Source organism: Antedon bifida, chromosome 3 (assembly GCF_963402885.1).
Source record: "Antedon bifida chromosome 3, ecAntBifi1.1, whole genome shotgun sequence".
NCBI classification, from domain to species: Eukaryota; Metazoa; Echinodermata; class Crinoidea; order Comatulida; family Antedonidae; genus Antedon; species Antedon bifida.
Window position 1 is genome coordinate 1,628,662 of NC_136228.1, and position 15,173 is coordinate 1,643,834.

Genomic DNA, 15,173 nt, shown 5'->3' on the forward strand with positions numbered 1-15,173 from the left:
AGTTTGGTCGATTTGCGACATCAATAATGTTAATTTAACCTATTATAGGCTTGAGTTTGGTTTGGCAATGTTTTTCACGTCAAGAATCAATTTCTCCGATTCCGGTTCTGTTTGCACACGGCGTATTTGAATGTTTTGGTGTGAACGATCTACGCAAAAAAAAATCTGGAATCGACGAAATTATGTCCGCCAAACATTGCCAAACCAAACTTAAACGCATGCGCATAACAAATAAACAATTTATGACCTATATGTAACTTGTGCATTACATACTTTTTCCACTAAGTCGATTTCGATTTCGAATTTTCGCCAAGACCGTGCATCCAAAACACATTGCGAATCCTAGAATCGGACGAAATAGGGTCCGACGACCAACTAAAAATTGCAAAACCAAACTTCATCACAGGTATACAAAAATATAGGCCTATCTTAAATCTGACGATAACCTTAAATTACTGACCTGCAATCACCACAATTCGCATCGATCATGTCAGGATTCAAAAAGCTCCTTTTGTACGCTGTTTCCACCTGAATTAAATTTTGATTTAAAAAACAACGTTAATTGTGTTTGGGATAAATGTAAATAAAAGCTTGGTTCCCAGTCTCAGGACGTAAGTCGCACCTCTATAACAAAGTCGGTGGGAGTGGATGAAAATATCTGGAATCTCAACAGGATATGATCCCAGTGGCCGAGGAGCGAAACTTTTTGCTGACGTCAGAAACTCATATATATTTATCATAATGATATTAATTATGGCATAAAATTAAATCATCATTGATTGAACTGATCATCTTACCACCGTTTCACAATGATCGTCGTGTTGTTGTTTGATGTCGTACTGGCAGACGAAACTTTTACTTTTTCTGCAATCATTAGCCTTAGGAGGCTCGTCAGTCGGAGTAGATTCTGTTGTTTCTGAGGTTGTTAGCTCTGTCGTCGTCAATATTGCCATTGTTGTAAGGTCTTTTGTCGTTGTTTGCACTGTTGTCAGATCTATCGTCGTTTCAGCATCAGTGGTGTATGATACAACTGTAGAGATAGGAGGTGGTGTTGTCATTCGGGTATTTCCGATTAACGTTGTTCCTTCAGTATAGTCTGTTGTTTGGCCATAAGTAAGATATAGGCCTACATTTGATAACAGTACAAATATACAAATCCTCATTTTGAATGTCATTATTTGGTACACACTAAAATTGTTGGTCCGCTTCCAGACTTCACTCAGTCCGGTAATTATAGGCTGTTGCTATTTGATTGAATAATCTGTAAATTAGAAACAAATATTAATTTATATACATGGTAAAAGTAATATTATTTGACAAAATTCATCAACATTTTGACACATTGAGATATATATATTAGTTATGTTTATATTTTATTCTGTTACATGGTTGAAGTGTAGAGAAACAAATAAAGAAAACAAACACATTATCTGCATTGTCTGAAAAGAAAACAATGTTTTAATAATTATTTTGGTTAATATGGATGCCAATTTAAGGCATAAATTAAAAAAATAATTTACCTGAAAAAACTGTAATTTAAAGCAAAATATATATATATTATCAGTCAGAACAACAAAATGACATAATGTGCATATCGCACGACCACAACAACAACATGTCAACCTTTGATCGTAAAACTCGATGTGTGTTGCGTTGCATTCCAAACAGTAATGGTAAATAGAACAAGGAAGTTAAGTATGTTTATGTTTTTTTGTTCACAGAAGGTTTGTACAATGAGCTACTCGTACTGTCACGTCATGCTTGCTTCGAAGAAATATACTTATATAGTTATAATTTTTTCGTTTCCTTATAGGAGTGTACTTAGGTGTGAAATGGGCCTGTTACCATGATGTTTACATAGCGATGTTTCTGATAGCTTTTGATTCGGTGTCAAATTCAATTAATGTAATTCGTTTACGGATTGTGTCCGGATTCTGTGACGCAAAACTGGTTTGTCATAAAATAAACACACACTTGGTTTGACAATATGTCATTGATTTACCGGATCATTGTGTTTATTATTTGTAAAGTAGCAAAGTTCAAATCGAGGTATTTGTCTACTACAGGTGGACATATACTAGCGAAGATACCCGCCCCCAGTTGTTACACTCTCGCCGGTTTTCAAATAATTTATATTTTAAAACTTTCCCAGTATAGCAATAGAAAACCAGGCCATATACAAGGCTGCAGTCGCGTGCGCAAATTTGAGTTTACCGACCGACCGACCGACCGACCGACCGACCAACCGACCGACATTAGCAAAATAACAAAACAATTGTATAAATTAAATAAATGAATAAACACAAAACACATCCTTAAGTGGTGGAATTCAGACACCATTTTGGCCGCCATATTGGATCCAAGATGGTGGATAATTTTCATCTGCAGTTTAAAACTTTCCAAGTACAATTCTGATCATTTTAAAACCCTCAGTATTATGGAGGTCTATAATAGCAAACTATTGTACAACGCGAAACAACTCTACACACTTTCTTTCTCCCTTTCAGAGGCAGACAGATACAATGATACTATATCCTCTTCTTCTTTTCTTCAATCAAGGAAACTTATACTGTCCTCATACAGGACATCCGACGATGACACAGCGACCTCCACCTCCCGGGGAAGCAAACAAAACCAACAAGAAAAATACAATTGTTTATGTTGCATATTTTTCTCAGAATGATGCACCGTTAGCTAAACTAGGCCAGATAGTAAAATATTATTCTGGATCAATCGATAAATCAATAGTAGGCCTATTCTGGATCAATCGATAAATCAATAGTATAGGCCTATTCGAAACATACTGCAATAACGATATACAATTACATATTTTTATCTACATTGTTTTAGTGCACATGCTTCTTGATACCGTGGTTTGAACAAGTTTTTTTTAATATAAAACAATAAAAAAAATCAATTAAACTACCCTGTCTATTGGATCCAGAAAGCTTGGGAGGAGGTAGGCCTTACACCCCTTTTTTGAAAGGTTTAAACAGAAACAGGTGTCTCGAAATGTGTATCTGCAGAACTTTCTATACAGTAAAGCACACCTTGAATCCCCTTTACACCCCTCGCAAAATAACCATAGGGCCTATACCCCCACTCTGAATGCGTCAGAAATAAATGGTATTTTTATGCATCCCATCATATGATAGATATAAAAGAACTATACGGTATATGCCTATAGTCCGTTTGGTGGTATTGAGATGAACTCCTAAAATTAACGATACAGATAGTTCACTATAATCATCTCTATGAATTATCTAATAGATAGTACGATGGAAATCCATCTCATACTGTAAACATTGTGTATAGATTTGTGCCGTAGATATCGTATAGACACCGCAGGCGTCATCAAGGAAAGCAAACATACATTGTACGTTCTAATATCTCACTCAATGTAAAAATACACTTCATAAAATATTTTGTAAACAAACCTATTAACCTTATACAATACATCTTCATTTTCATATATTATAGGTTTGTAATGTTTAATAATAATAAGCAATGTCACTAAGTTAAAAAATTGAAGGTAAACTTACCAAGATCATGAAAATAATGTGAAAGCATTTAATAGGAACATTGGCTTGCAGCAGGTAATGGTAGTCTACTATGTGTTTGTATACCAAGAGCATACACTCCGTTTCCTGTTCGAGTCACTGACTTCAGCATAGGAGTCTACAACAGTAGGTGGTATTACAAATCATCAGCATGTTATTTATTTCCTGGTATATTGTAGTTGAATAGAATAAAGTTGAACTATAAAACTTGCACTGAATTGAACAGACGGATTTCTATAGACATGGGCCGGCTATCCTTTATTGTTTATTCAGGACTGAGTAAGCCCGCAGTCACTACCTAAATCCGTGTCCAATGATTTCTTTGTACTGTTTGTATTTTTTAAAACTTATTTTAACCAGTGACCATCTGTAAGTTTGTCGTCAGTTTTTGGTCTCCGTCGCGATTTTTACGTTTGTAGGCCTTTCATTCATTCATTCATTAATTCATTCATTTATTTGGTCCAGATCAACATACAATACATGATTACATAACAATACAGAAAGTTAAAACTTGAGAATAGAAGTTAGTATAAAAGGATATTTAAAATTGTTTAAAATGTTTTAAAGATAAAACTTTGAAAAAAATATTTAAAAACTATGAGGGAAAAAAAGAGGACCAATTATAGACAATTCAGAACAACTAGGCCCACAATTTGTATTCTAACTTACGTTAATTATATGTTGAAAGACATGTTATATATCAAAGAATTGTAGGCCTACTGTAAGCTGGATACTGAGGGAGGAGTGGATGAAATAGGGCTACACCTACTTGTTTGAGATACACATCCGCACCAGGGGGTAGGCGGTGATCCTTACATAAGGGGGAGGGGGTATGCGGTGATCTTTACATAAGGGGAGGGGGTATGCGGTGATCCTTACATAAAGGGAGGGGGTAGGCGGTGATCCTTACATAAAGGGAGGGGGTAGGCGGTGATCCTTACATAAGGGGAGGGGGTTGGCGGTGATCCTTACATAAGGGGAGGGGGTAGGCGGTGATCCTTACATAAGGGGGAGGGGGTAGGCAGTGATCCTTACATAAGGGGGAGGGGGTAGGCGGTGATCTTTACATAAGGGGGAGGGGGTAGGCGGTGATCTTTACATAACGGGGAGGGGTTAGAACTGAAATGTATACTAAAACACTGATAACATACTATTTAACAGTACATGCCAGATTAGGAATGTGTAGAGGAATCACCTCTCTGACAAGCTGACAATGACTGTAAAACCGGACAGCATTCAGATAAAACCAATGCAAGATTGATTTTTTAATTTACCGATGTAAATGTCCAACACCGTACCAAAAAAAGACATACATATCTTATAGTTTTAGAGAATGTTAACGATTGTACAAAATAATTTGGCTATTTTGACAGCGGAAAATGATTTATAATTTCTTTGCACTCTATTTGATAATAATAATTTATGCAATTACGCATAATAAAATTTAGTCTCTATAGTAATAATTATACTATCCACCTGAATTTATAAAGAGCCTAATGTTGTGGAAACACGTATATAAACATACATACTGCATGCAGCTAGTAATCAACGCAAGGTTGCCATGTACCTATTAGTACACCTGGGTGGAGAGAGGCTAAAGTAGTATCTTGTCGAAGGATACGTAATGCGATGAGCATTGGATTCGAACCCACGACCTCACGATCAGTAGTCCAACACACTGCGTCACACGCCATTGACGTGTAACAACACAATATAAGTAAAACAATTCAATTTACAAAAGCAATTCACCCATTACATTTTTTTAAATCGAATATATCCTTTTATCCGATACACTTCTAAACTAAATTGTCGTTTACATAATATAGACCACTCGGCTATCACGGGATTTTCTCGGATACCTATAATTAATTGACTGGAAAGTTACGTTCATAAACCATCCATGTAAAGGTACAAACACAAGTTTTTCTTATATAAGCCACACATTTCCAATAAAGTATAATATAATGCTGACTTCAATCGCGGATTAGGACACTATATTTTCGGCCTATCTAAATATTTTCTAATCTTGTCGGAAATAGGATAACCAGATCATCACATACCAACAAGAAGTATCAAAATACTGTACAATTCTAGGTCATCGCAATGTAATCGTTACCATCCGTAACATGTACACCACACATTGTATTTAGGGACTTCCCTCCCATAACCATTTCCTTGTTAATGTCATGGTCAAATAAAAACGAATCACAGACAACCCCTTAATGATCACTCTACATATAAGTTGAAATGAATGCGAATATAAATGAATAATACACAAAAGAGAGTAATACAATACTATTTAATTTATTCCATTTAAGCCAATAATTCATCTACATTTCTTAAAGATGTATTGTCCCCCAAAAACATGAAAAATGAAGATTAATTTAATCAGACTTTAATAAATTAAAATTAAACAAAATTATGTTTCACCTATAAAATTACAAAATAAATTGTTACATTCTTCAACCAAAAACCCATTGGCTGGCAGCCAATTTGACTGTGTTAAATTACATTTTTTCAGGTAAACAAACTTTTCTTCGATCCAATTTTTGGTCAAAGCGAATAACTATTATGTGATATTAAAATGGCCTATTCAACAAAAAATATGTTTAGGATTTATTTTTTCAGGGGGACAATACATTTTTAATGAAAAGCAAAATTAACAAGATTTCTTTGTACTGTAATTGCCATGATAATGTTTTTATATATATTGTCACAAATACATTTATAATGGAAAATAGAAAAATACCACTCTATGTCATGTATCTATGGTATGTGTCTTCAGGTCATATTTCGATGTGTCTCCATGTTCTCTATGATATGTGTCTCTATGACATGTCTCCATGTGTTTACATGACATGCGTCTCCATGACATGCGTCTCCATGACATGCGTCTCCATGACATGTGTCTCCATGACATATTTATGTCTACATGACATGTGTTTACATGAAATGTGTCTACATGACATGTGTCTACATGACATGCATCTCCATGACATGCGTCTTCATGACATGCGTCTTCATGACATGTGTTTACATGAAATGTGTTTACATGACATGCGTCTTCATGACATGCGTCTTCATGACATGTGTTTACATGACATGCATCTTCATGACATGTGTTTACATGACATGCGTCTTCATGACATGCGTCTTCATGACATGTGTTTACATGACATGCATCTTCATGACATGTGTTTACATGACATGCGTCTTCATGACATGTGTCTATATGACAGTTTTCATTTAGTTTTTATGATGGTATGAGTCATCAATTTTTGTTGATGATATTATAGTTCACTATAATATCTCTATGCAGGTACCGATACCACACTCACAGCATGATTCAAAGTTATGTTCAACTGAAAGCAACTCAACTCACCTCAACTGCACTGTGATATTTTGTGCAACTGTGTTCCTTTGAGTTGCGATCAGTTGTTCAGAGCACTAATGTCATCAAGTCAAGTGAGTTTTTTGTTGACCTAAGTGTTCATGACGATAGCAAGCCTTCAGCGTTCTCAACCATATCCAGTGTTCTCAACCATTTCCAGTGTTCTTGCTTTGCTTGGTATTGGTGTTACCAACAGCCTTGCCTGGCCTCAATTAAGTGTTTCCTGGTTGTCAGTAGTATCTGTTCATGGTGGTAGCAATCCTTCAGTGTTCTCAACCATTTCCAGTGTTCTTGGCTTTACTTGGTATTGGTGTTACCAACAGCCTTGCCTGGCCTTAATTAAGTGTTCCATCTACATAAATTGATTCCCGGTTGTCAGTAGTATCTGTTCATGGTGGTAGCAATCCTTCAGTATTCTCAACCATTTTCAGTGTTCTTGGCTTTGCTTGGTATATAGTGTTCTCGACAGTCTTCCACGTGCCTGTAGGCTCTTGTAATTGAGTGTTCCCAACTATGTTAAGTTCACCAGTTGGCATGACATGATAACTAGCTTTCTTAACCTTGGCAAATTTGCCACATAATGGTGGATAATCGTTGATTCTAGGCAGGTTTTCAGGTTGTGCTTGCAAACAGGTCTTCTCTACTACATTAGATGTGTTGGAGTTGGTTTCGAGTGTGACATTCTCAACAACTGGATGGCCTTTGTCAGGTGAACTACCAATGTCAGTTTTAAAGTGAAGAACCATTGGAGGAAGCTGTAAAAATAAGAGATAAGATTTAGTGGCCATATTATCATTCACACTAAATATTTTATGTTTACTTAAGTAAATTTCTGGATAATAAATGAATTGAATTGAATTGAATACCTATACTGTAAAATTAAATAAATTAATAAAAATAAAGAAATACTACAATATCCCATTTAATTGTGAGTTATATGGGTGACTGCGACATTCAATTTAACTTTACTTAACCATAGAGATCCAGATCAACACATGGTTGTTCCTCCCTGGGGCTATGCATATACAAAATACAATACAATGCTTTAAGAATATTATGTACAGTATATAAATATATATTTAAAAGTTTTAGTGAAGTTTAGGAATTTAGGTTACCAAAATATATCTATTTAAAAGAAATTTATTTTATTGTTATTGAACCTTGTTTAATAAGGGTGACTCAATACAAAGAAAAAACGTTTCAACTAAATATTAAGTGGTTGTGTATGCTGGCCCATGATTAGTTTGTTTAAAGGGGAGGGGTGTGTGAATTCTTACTGAGGGTAGTGCAGATTTGTTATCAATAATTATTCAATATTATTTACTAAAATAATTGAAGGCATTAGAAAATAAGCCTTACTTTTTGAAACCAGTGTTCTAACCAAATATGTTTTAAGTTGGTATTTGCTGATCCTAATTGCTTCCCATTGCAAAGAATATTGACCTGAAAAACATTGTTAAAAAAGATATATAACCACAGAACTTGCAAACAAATTACTAAACTTAATCCACCACTCCTGGAAAATACAATTGGTCGATTGTTTTGGTTTTTTTTAAAGACAAAACAAATAATATTAGTATTGTAAGGCCTGTTACTGTAGTGTAAACCATGTAATTCCTGAAAAGGGAAGTACTGTGACTGTACAGTATTGTTGAGAATGTCTTTATGGTTGTATTAAATATTTTTAATAGTTAAGGCCCATTTACACTAGGACGATAACGATGACGATAAATAGACAAATATGCATTGTTCATACATAAAACAAAAGGAATATAAAAACTTTTCATTCTATAACTATAGAATAACCATATATGCTTCCTTTGATGAAAATGACATTTTCACACGTCCAATCAAATGACGTCATGATTAGTAAGAGCAGTAATATTGTGACAATACAACGATTTTATTGTTTTTATTATTATGACGTCATTTGATTGGAATTTTAAAAATATTATTTTTATCAAAGACAGAATAAATGATTATCCTAGAGTTCTAGAACGAAAACCTTAATTTCTTTGTTTTATGTAAAAAAAATGTATGCTTATATATTTATCGTCGATCATTATCGTCCTAGTGTAAATGGGCTTTTAGGTTGATGCACATGTTCATTTTTATTATTGTATAACTTAATATTAAGATAAAATAAAATATATGACATATATATTTATTCATCCACTAATTTTTGTAAATTTGCTTTCCTTGGACATTGTTGTATTAAAAAATTGAAATTCACTTTGTAAGATATGATTGCTTTTTTTTTAAGTTGATTAGTTAAATTTCAAGTTTCATAACATTTATTTACAAACTCTGACAAAAGATATTAAATTACAATGCCATAAAATAAGGCAGTTTGAAGGCAGATGCCAGAAAGAGAAAGAAACACGTCTTGTGTTGGACGTGCCTTAAAAAAGAAATGATAGTAGAAATAAAAAGTTTAAGTTCAAGTTTCTGACCAAAAAAAATAATAAAATGCAATGCAATAAAATAATGATAAAAGGTCAGAGTTTGAAATCATAATGAATAAGAAATTTTAAAAAATATTAAAATAAATAAAAGAAAAAGGTAAAATACAGGTCAAGTCATGACTGGCTAATATTTAGAAAAGATATGATTTGTTTTAAATACATTTTGAGAGGCAGAGTCTAAAATGGAGGGTGGTAGATTATTCCATTAAGATATACCTTTGACTCCTAGAGTAATATAACAAAGGGATGACAATTTCCTCCAGCACATACTGCCACCCACCCTAATATTAATTAAAGTTACAACAACATAAAATGTAGGACATTTAGGCTTCACAATGAATTTGGTATGTCAATTTTGGTAAAGTAAGTAAAGTACTGTATGTAGGTCTGACAAAAGCTTAAAGAGAAACAATTTAGGCCAATTTTGAATCACCACAGAAAGGTTGTCAAACATCACAGTAAACCTAGCAGTTTTGTGAATGACACAACAAACTGTGTCAAGGGTCACAGCACTGGTGCCATGGGTCAAACGTGTCATCAAAGTCATGGGAAAAACACAGAATGTTTCTTGTTATTAGTGGTTTCAATATATTTTCCTAGCTACTTGTGGTAGTTTTTGTCATTACCTTGGTTGAGCTTGAAAGGTTAAGTTTCCTCCTGATTAATTTTTGTAAATGATGCACACAAGTTCTCACTGAACATCGGATATACTTTTTCTGAAAACTAGGAAGCTGGTCTTGCGTCTTTTCTCTACAAAAATAAAATTGGACATTTTGAACTACTGATTGTGAAATCGTAGATTTGAATACAACGTTTATCACATTGCTTGTATCTTTAGGCAAGACACTTTACTTTACGTTTGCCTCTCTCCACCCAGGTGTACAAATGGGTACCTGGTAAGGTCAAGAAACAACTTTGTGCTGATTACTAGCTGTATTATTGGAGTATGTTTCTGTACAGTGAGTGCTTAGAGGGTTCACAACATTAGGCGCTTTATACATCCAGGATACTATTATTATTATTGTATATGCAGATTACACCAAACTTCAATATTCACTGAATATTTGTATTCAATGAAGAACCTAGTTTGTTAATTAGCGTCACATGGCATACTTTTTTGTGTTCCAAAAATAATTTTTAGGTCAAATGTAAGTAAAATGCACAACCATTTTTTACATACTCACTGTATGCTTTGGTTCAATATGAAAATAACTATTAAATACCTGAATCTCTCCAAGCACAATGACAACAGATGATCATGAGTAGGTTGATGGGTCAGGTCATAGGTCAACTGCTTCTTGACCTCAACTTCTTTTACTTTATGAACTTTACCCAGTCCTCTTGATTTATAAAACTCTCTTTTTCTCAAAGCTTCATCTAATATTAACAGCCGAAATAAAAATGAATATATAATTTGTTTTACTTTCAATGAGCTCTACTAAGGCAAGAGGTTTTTGAGAGACACAGATATCAGTGGTCATATTTACAATTCACACTTAAAAACTAAGGTAGATGCAATAAATTTAAAAATTCTCAAGTGAACAGCACAATCCTGAAATATTTTGTTGACTTTTTCTTGTTGAAAAAACAGACATTTAGATTCATTTTAAATTCAGAATTGAATAAAGAAAATGATAATCATCTATTTTAATGCTTGGTTCTATAAAACACTGTGCCCTAAAGGCATTTAATAAGTAGTAGTTTAATTATTTATTAATTGCTATTTAATATTGTAAATTCAACAATGTTTACTTTGTTGCAATAAAGAAAAATTTGAATTTATTGAAAGGTGCTTTTTTGCTTTGTTCAGAAAATCTATTAACCTATTTTAGACTGGTTAATATACCCTTGATCTATAAATAAATATGCCCTTAATTTATAATTAAGGATATCCCATGTCAGCCTAAAACTTTTTATCATTTACATTTCAAACTGTTAATTTGAAAAATGACTTTCTACCTTTCCACAAATGAGGAACCAGTGTAAAAACAATGTCTTGCATAGTGCGATCAGGTCGAAGGTTAACCAGAGGTTGCGTCTCATGGATTTTGATATTACACATTGGACAATGCTTTGACGTTTGAAGATATTTGACAATACAACTCTTACAGACTAAAAAATAAACAAACTTTAGTGATTCAAATATAATATGGTTTCTACGTCCATGATTGATCTATGTCTATTGATATTTGGCGCCCCCTATGACCTAATTTATGCCGTAATTAATCTCATAAATTGTCTTGATTAGGAGAAAAAAATAATGCATCCAATCGATCATGGTAGTAGATGTAAATGGTATAGTCAATCAAATGATCATTATCAATACTTATTATTATTTGGCACTAAAGTTGTACAGTACAGTGATATTTCCAGTTCCAACAGCTATTCGATAGGGTGTTTTGAACTTGTTTGACAACAATGTTTAACTGGTTATTTGAAATCTGTTTGTTACACAGGAAAGTGTCCCTAAATATTGTGGGGTGTTACCTAATACTGTGGGGTGTCACCTAATACTGTGGGGTGTCACTTAATACTGTGGGGTGACCCTTGATACTGTGGGGTGTCCCTTGATACTGTGTGGTGTCCCTTAATACTGTGTGGTGTCCCTTGATACTGTGGGGTGTCCCTTAATACTGTGGGGTGTCACTTAATACTGTGGGGTGACCCTTGATACTGTTGGGTGTCCCTTGATACTGTGGGGTGTCCCTTGATACTGTGGGGTGTCCCTTGATACTGTGGGGTGTCCCTTGATACTGTGGGGTGTCCCTTGATACTGTGGGGTGTCCCTTAATACTGTGGGGTGTCCCTTACTACTGTGGGGTGTACCTTGATACTGTGGGGTGTCCCTTAATACTGTGGGGTGTCCCTTGATACTGTGGGATGTCCCTTGATACTGTGGGATGTCCCTTGATACTGTGGGGTGTCCCTTGATACTGTGGGGTGTCCCTTGATACTGTGGGGTGTCCCTTGATACTGTGGGGTGTCCCTTGATACTGTGGGGTGTCCCTTGATACTGTGGGGTGTCCCTTGATACTGTGGGGTGTCACTTGATACTGTGGGGTGTCACTTAATACTGTGGGATGTCCCTTGATACTGTGGGGTGTCCCTTGATACTGTGGGATGTACCTTGATACTGTGGGGTGTCACTTAATACTGTGGGGTGTCCCTTGATACTGTGGGGTGTCCCTTGATACTGTGGGATGTCCCTTGATACTGTGGGGTGTCCCTTGATACTGTGGGGTGTCCCTTGATACTGTGGGGTGTCCCTTGATACTGTGGGGTGTCCCTTGATACTGTGGGGTGTCCCTTGATACTGTGGGGTGTCCCTTGATACTGTGGGGTGTCACTTAATACTGTGGGGTGTACCTTGATACTGTGGGGTGTCACTTAATACTGTGGGGTGTCCCTTGATACTGTGGGGTGTCCCTTGATAATGTGGGATGTCCCTTGATACTGTGGGATGTCCCTTGATACTGTGGGATGTCCCTTGATACTGTGGGGTGTCCCTTGATACTGTGGGGTGTCCCTTGATACTGTGGGGTGTCCCTTGATACTGTGTGGTGTCCCTTGATACTGTGTGGTGTCCCTTAATACTGTGTGGTGTCCCTTGATACTGTGGGGTGTCCCTTGATACTGTGGGGTGTCCCTTGATACTGTGGGGTGTCCCTTGATACTGTGGGGTGTCCCTTGATACTGTGTGGTGTCCCTTGATACTGTGTGGTGTCCCTTAATACTGTTGGGTATCCCTTAATACTGTGGGGTGTCCCTTAATACTGTGGGGTGTCCCTTAATACTGTGGGGTGTCCCTTAGTACTGTGGGGTGTCCCTTAATACTGTGGGGTGTCCCTTGATACTGTGGGGTGTCCCTTGATACTGTTGGGTGTCCCTTAATACTGTTGGGTGTCCCTTAATACTGTGGGGTGTCCCTTGATACTGTGGGGTGTCCCTTAATACTGTTGGGTGTCCCTTAATACTGTGGGGTGTCCCTTAATACTGTGGGGTGTCCCTTAATACTGTGGGGTGTCCCAAAGGAGGGGCTCTACTGTATAGAGGCCTCTTGATTTTGTACTTTACTTGGGTTTGACTGCTGGGGTTTCTCTAATTTTGTACTTTACTTGGGTTCTACTGCTTGGGTTTCTCAAATTTTGTACTTGTTAAACGAACACTGACTTACATGTGTGTAGACATTCTGTAATGGTAGTAGCATCCACAAAATACCCAGCACACAGAATACAAACTATATGCTGGTTCAGATTGCATACTTTTAACATAAGAGGTTTCTGGAAAAAAAAGAGAAGAATGTGAACTTTATTTATTACCTTCACCAAGGAGATTACAAATTTATTTTTCTGTTAGCAAAATTACATCGAAACTACCCGGATTTGACCAAAAAATAATTTTAAGCATTTCGCAAATTCCCGCCTTGGATACACACATTACAATTCACACGGCTGAAAAATCTCTTCTACACAGTCTTAAAGCATATTTTAAGGCTTTCTACACAATTTAATTTCAACATAGCACACATTCCTCTGGATATTATTTTCTTTTTTCCCCAGCCCACCCTTAACTTAGCACTCTATCTTATTTTTGAAGGTTTTTTTTAAATAAAATTAATAATTATTATTATAATATAAATTAAAAACAAAGTAAGATCTTACAGTCTTTCACAAGTTGAACATTATAACTGTTTTAGTTTTCAGTTTTATCTTTAGAAGTAAAAGATGGAGCATTGTTAATCTTACCTCATCCTCAAGTTCAGCATTGGCTCTAGGCTTCAAGCTTTGTATTGCAAACATTTTCTTTAAAAATATGAATTAAAATGATATTATCAATTGAGTCATGGATACTGGAATTTCCTTAATCTTTAATATAATCTACAAAATTATATTTAAATTCAATATAGTATTCTTTGTAGGCCTATTATTAAAAATAAAAGTGGATCCGTATTATATTGTTTGAAGGTTTGCATGGCGAAATTAATCAAATGTTGATATAAATTTTGCAGTACACGTTTAGGCCTATTTTAGTTCTGAAAAGAACTGTTGAGTTTTTCGACGTTTCGATCGATATGCTTTGATCGTCCACAGGAGTGAGAATGGACCCGTATTATTATCATTTTGATATAGCAATTTATATACTAATATATACAGTATATTTACAATTTGTATTTAAGGACAAAACGACCACAAGCTAGGACAAAAGCACAAAAATATAGACTGGGTAAACTACTACAGTCATTCTCAATCAAAAGGTTTAGCCTAGCCTGAGTGAGTTCACTTAATTAATTTAATTAACTACAAAACTTACATAACAGACCACTACTGATAAATATAAGTTATTACAAAACTAACAATACATTTGTTACCTAAAATAGTTTGCAACAAAACACATAAAAGGGACTTTTAATTACAAAAAGCAGAGCGAACGTGATTCCGTCTTTTTTCTATCGTCGACCCACCATTTTTGGTAAAAAAACTGTTGAGGGCGGCATACATCACCATTAAACCGTTTTGACGTGAGATCGGGGATAATTATTAATTATAGGGGCCACATAGTTTTGTACATCAGTTCGTTGTGTTGTAGGCCTATTACACCTCTGAGTAGATCTAGTGCAGCAGTATTTATACTACTTATAAGTAGACCTCCACCACTGTGGTTTTATAAACTCATTTTAATATTCAGTATAATAAGGAAGATAGTTATAAAATGAAAGCCCGGCTAGATATTTTTTTTTATAATAAAGAGACATTTTTT

At 35.3% G+C, this 15,173-nt stretch overlaps 2 protein-coding genes across 7 annotated transcripts in view; both read right to left on the bottom strand.

Moving 5' to 3' along the window:
• LOC144838787 (uncharacterized) overlaps window positions 1–15,173 on the bottom strand; it is a 107,952-nt gene that overhangs the window by 5,824 nt on the left and 86,955 nt on the right. Inside the window, exons 2-4 of one of the 3 annotated variants that reach the window (XM_078694267.1) lie at window positions 3,543–3,586; window positions 798–1,261; window positions 461–528 (exon numbers count right to left, since the gene is read on the bottom strand). In XM_078694267.1, coding sequence (XP_078550393.1) covers window positions 461–528; window positions 798–1,175 — 446 coding nt within the window. In that variant the 5' untranslated portion in view covers window positions 1,176–1,261; window positions 3,543–3,586. Of the gene's footprint in view, window positions 1–460; window positions 529–797; window positions 1,262–1,520; window positions 1,658–3,542; window positions 3,708–15,173 lie in introns of those variants that run through there. The other 2 variants (XM_078694269.1, XM_078694268.1) reach the window with 2 other exon arrangements.
• Window positions 5,869–14,875, bottom strand: LOC144838788 (polycomb group RING finger protein 1-like). 4 transcript variants are annotated; one of them, XR_013611706.1, is made up of 9 exons: window positions 14,785–14,875; window positions 14,162–14,218; window positions 13,591–13,696; window positions 11,376–11,528; window positions 10,640–10,793; window positions 10,043–10,166; window positions 8,311–8,394; window positions 6,613–7,706; window positions 5,869–6,488 (listed from the first exon to the last, which is right to left on the bottom strand). XR_013611706.1 is itself a non-coding variant. In XM_078694271.1 (8 exons), exons 2-8 carry the CDS (start codon window positions 14,213–14,215, stop codon window positions 7,341–7,343), a joined length of 1,041 nt encoding a protein of 346 aa, XP_078550397.1. In that variant the 5' UTR covers window positions 14,216–14,218; window positions 14,785–14,875; the 3' UTR covers window positions 5,869–7,340. The 4 variants fall into 4 exon arrangements, 2 of the variants coding, with proteins under 2 accessions (XP_078550397.1, XP_078550398.1); XR_013611705.1 differs by having other exon boundaries at window positions 6,523–7,706; XM_078694271.1 differs by having other exon boundaries at window positions 5,869–7,706.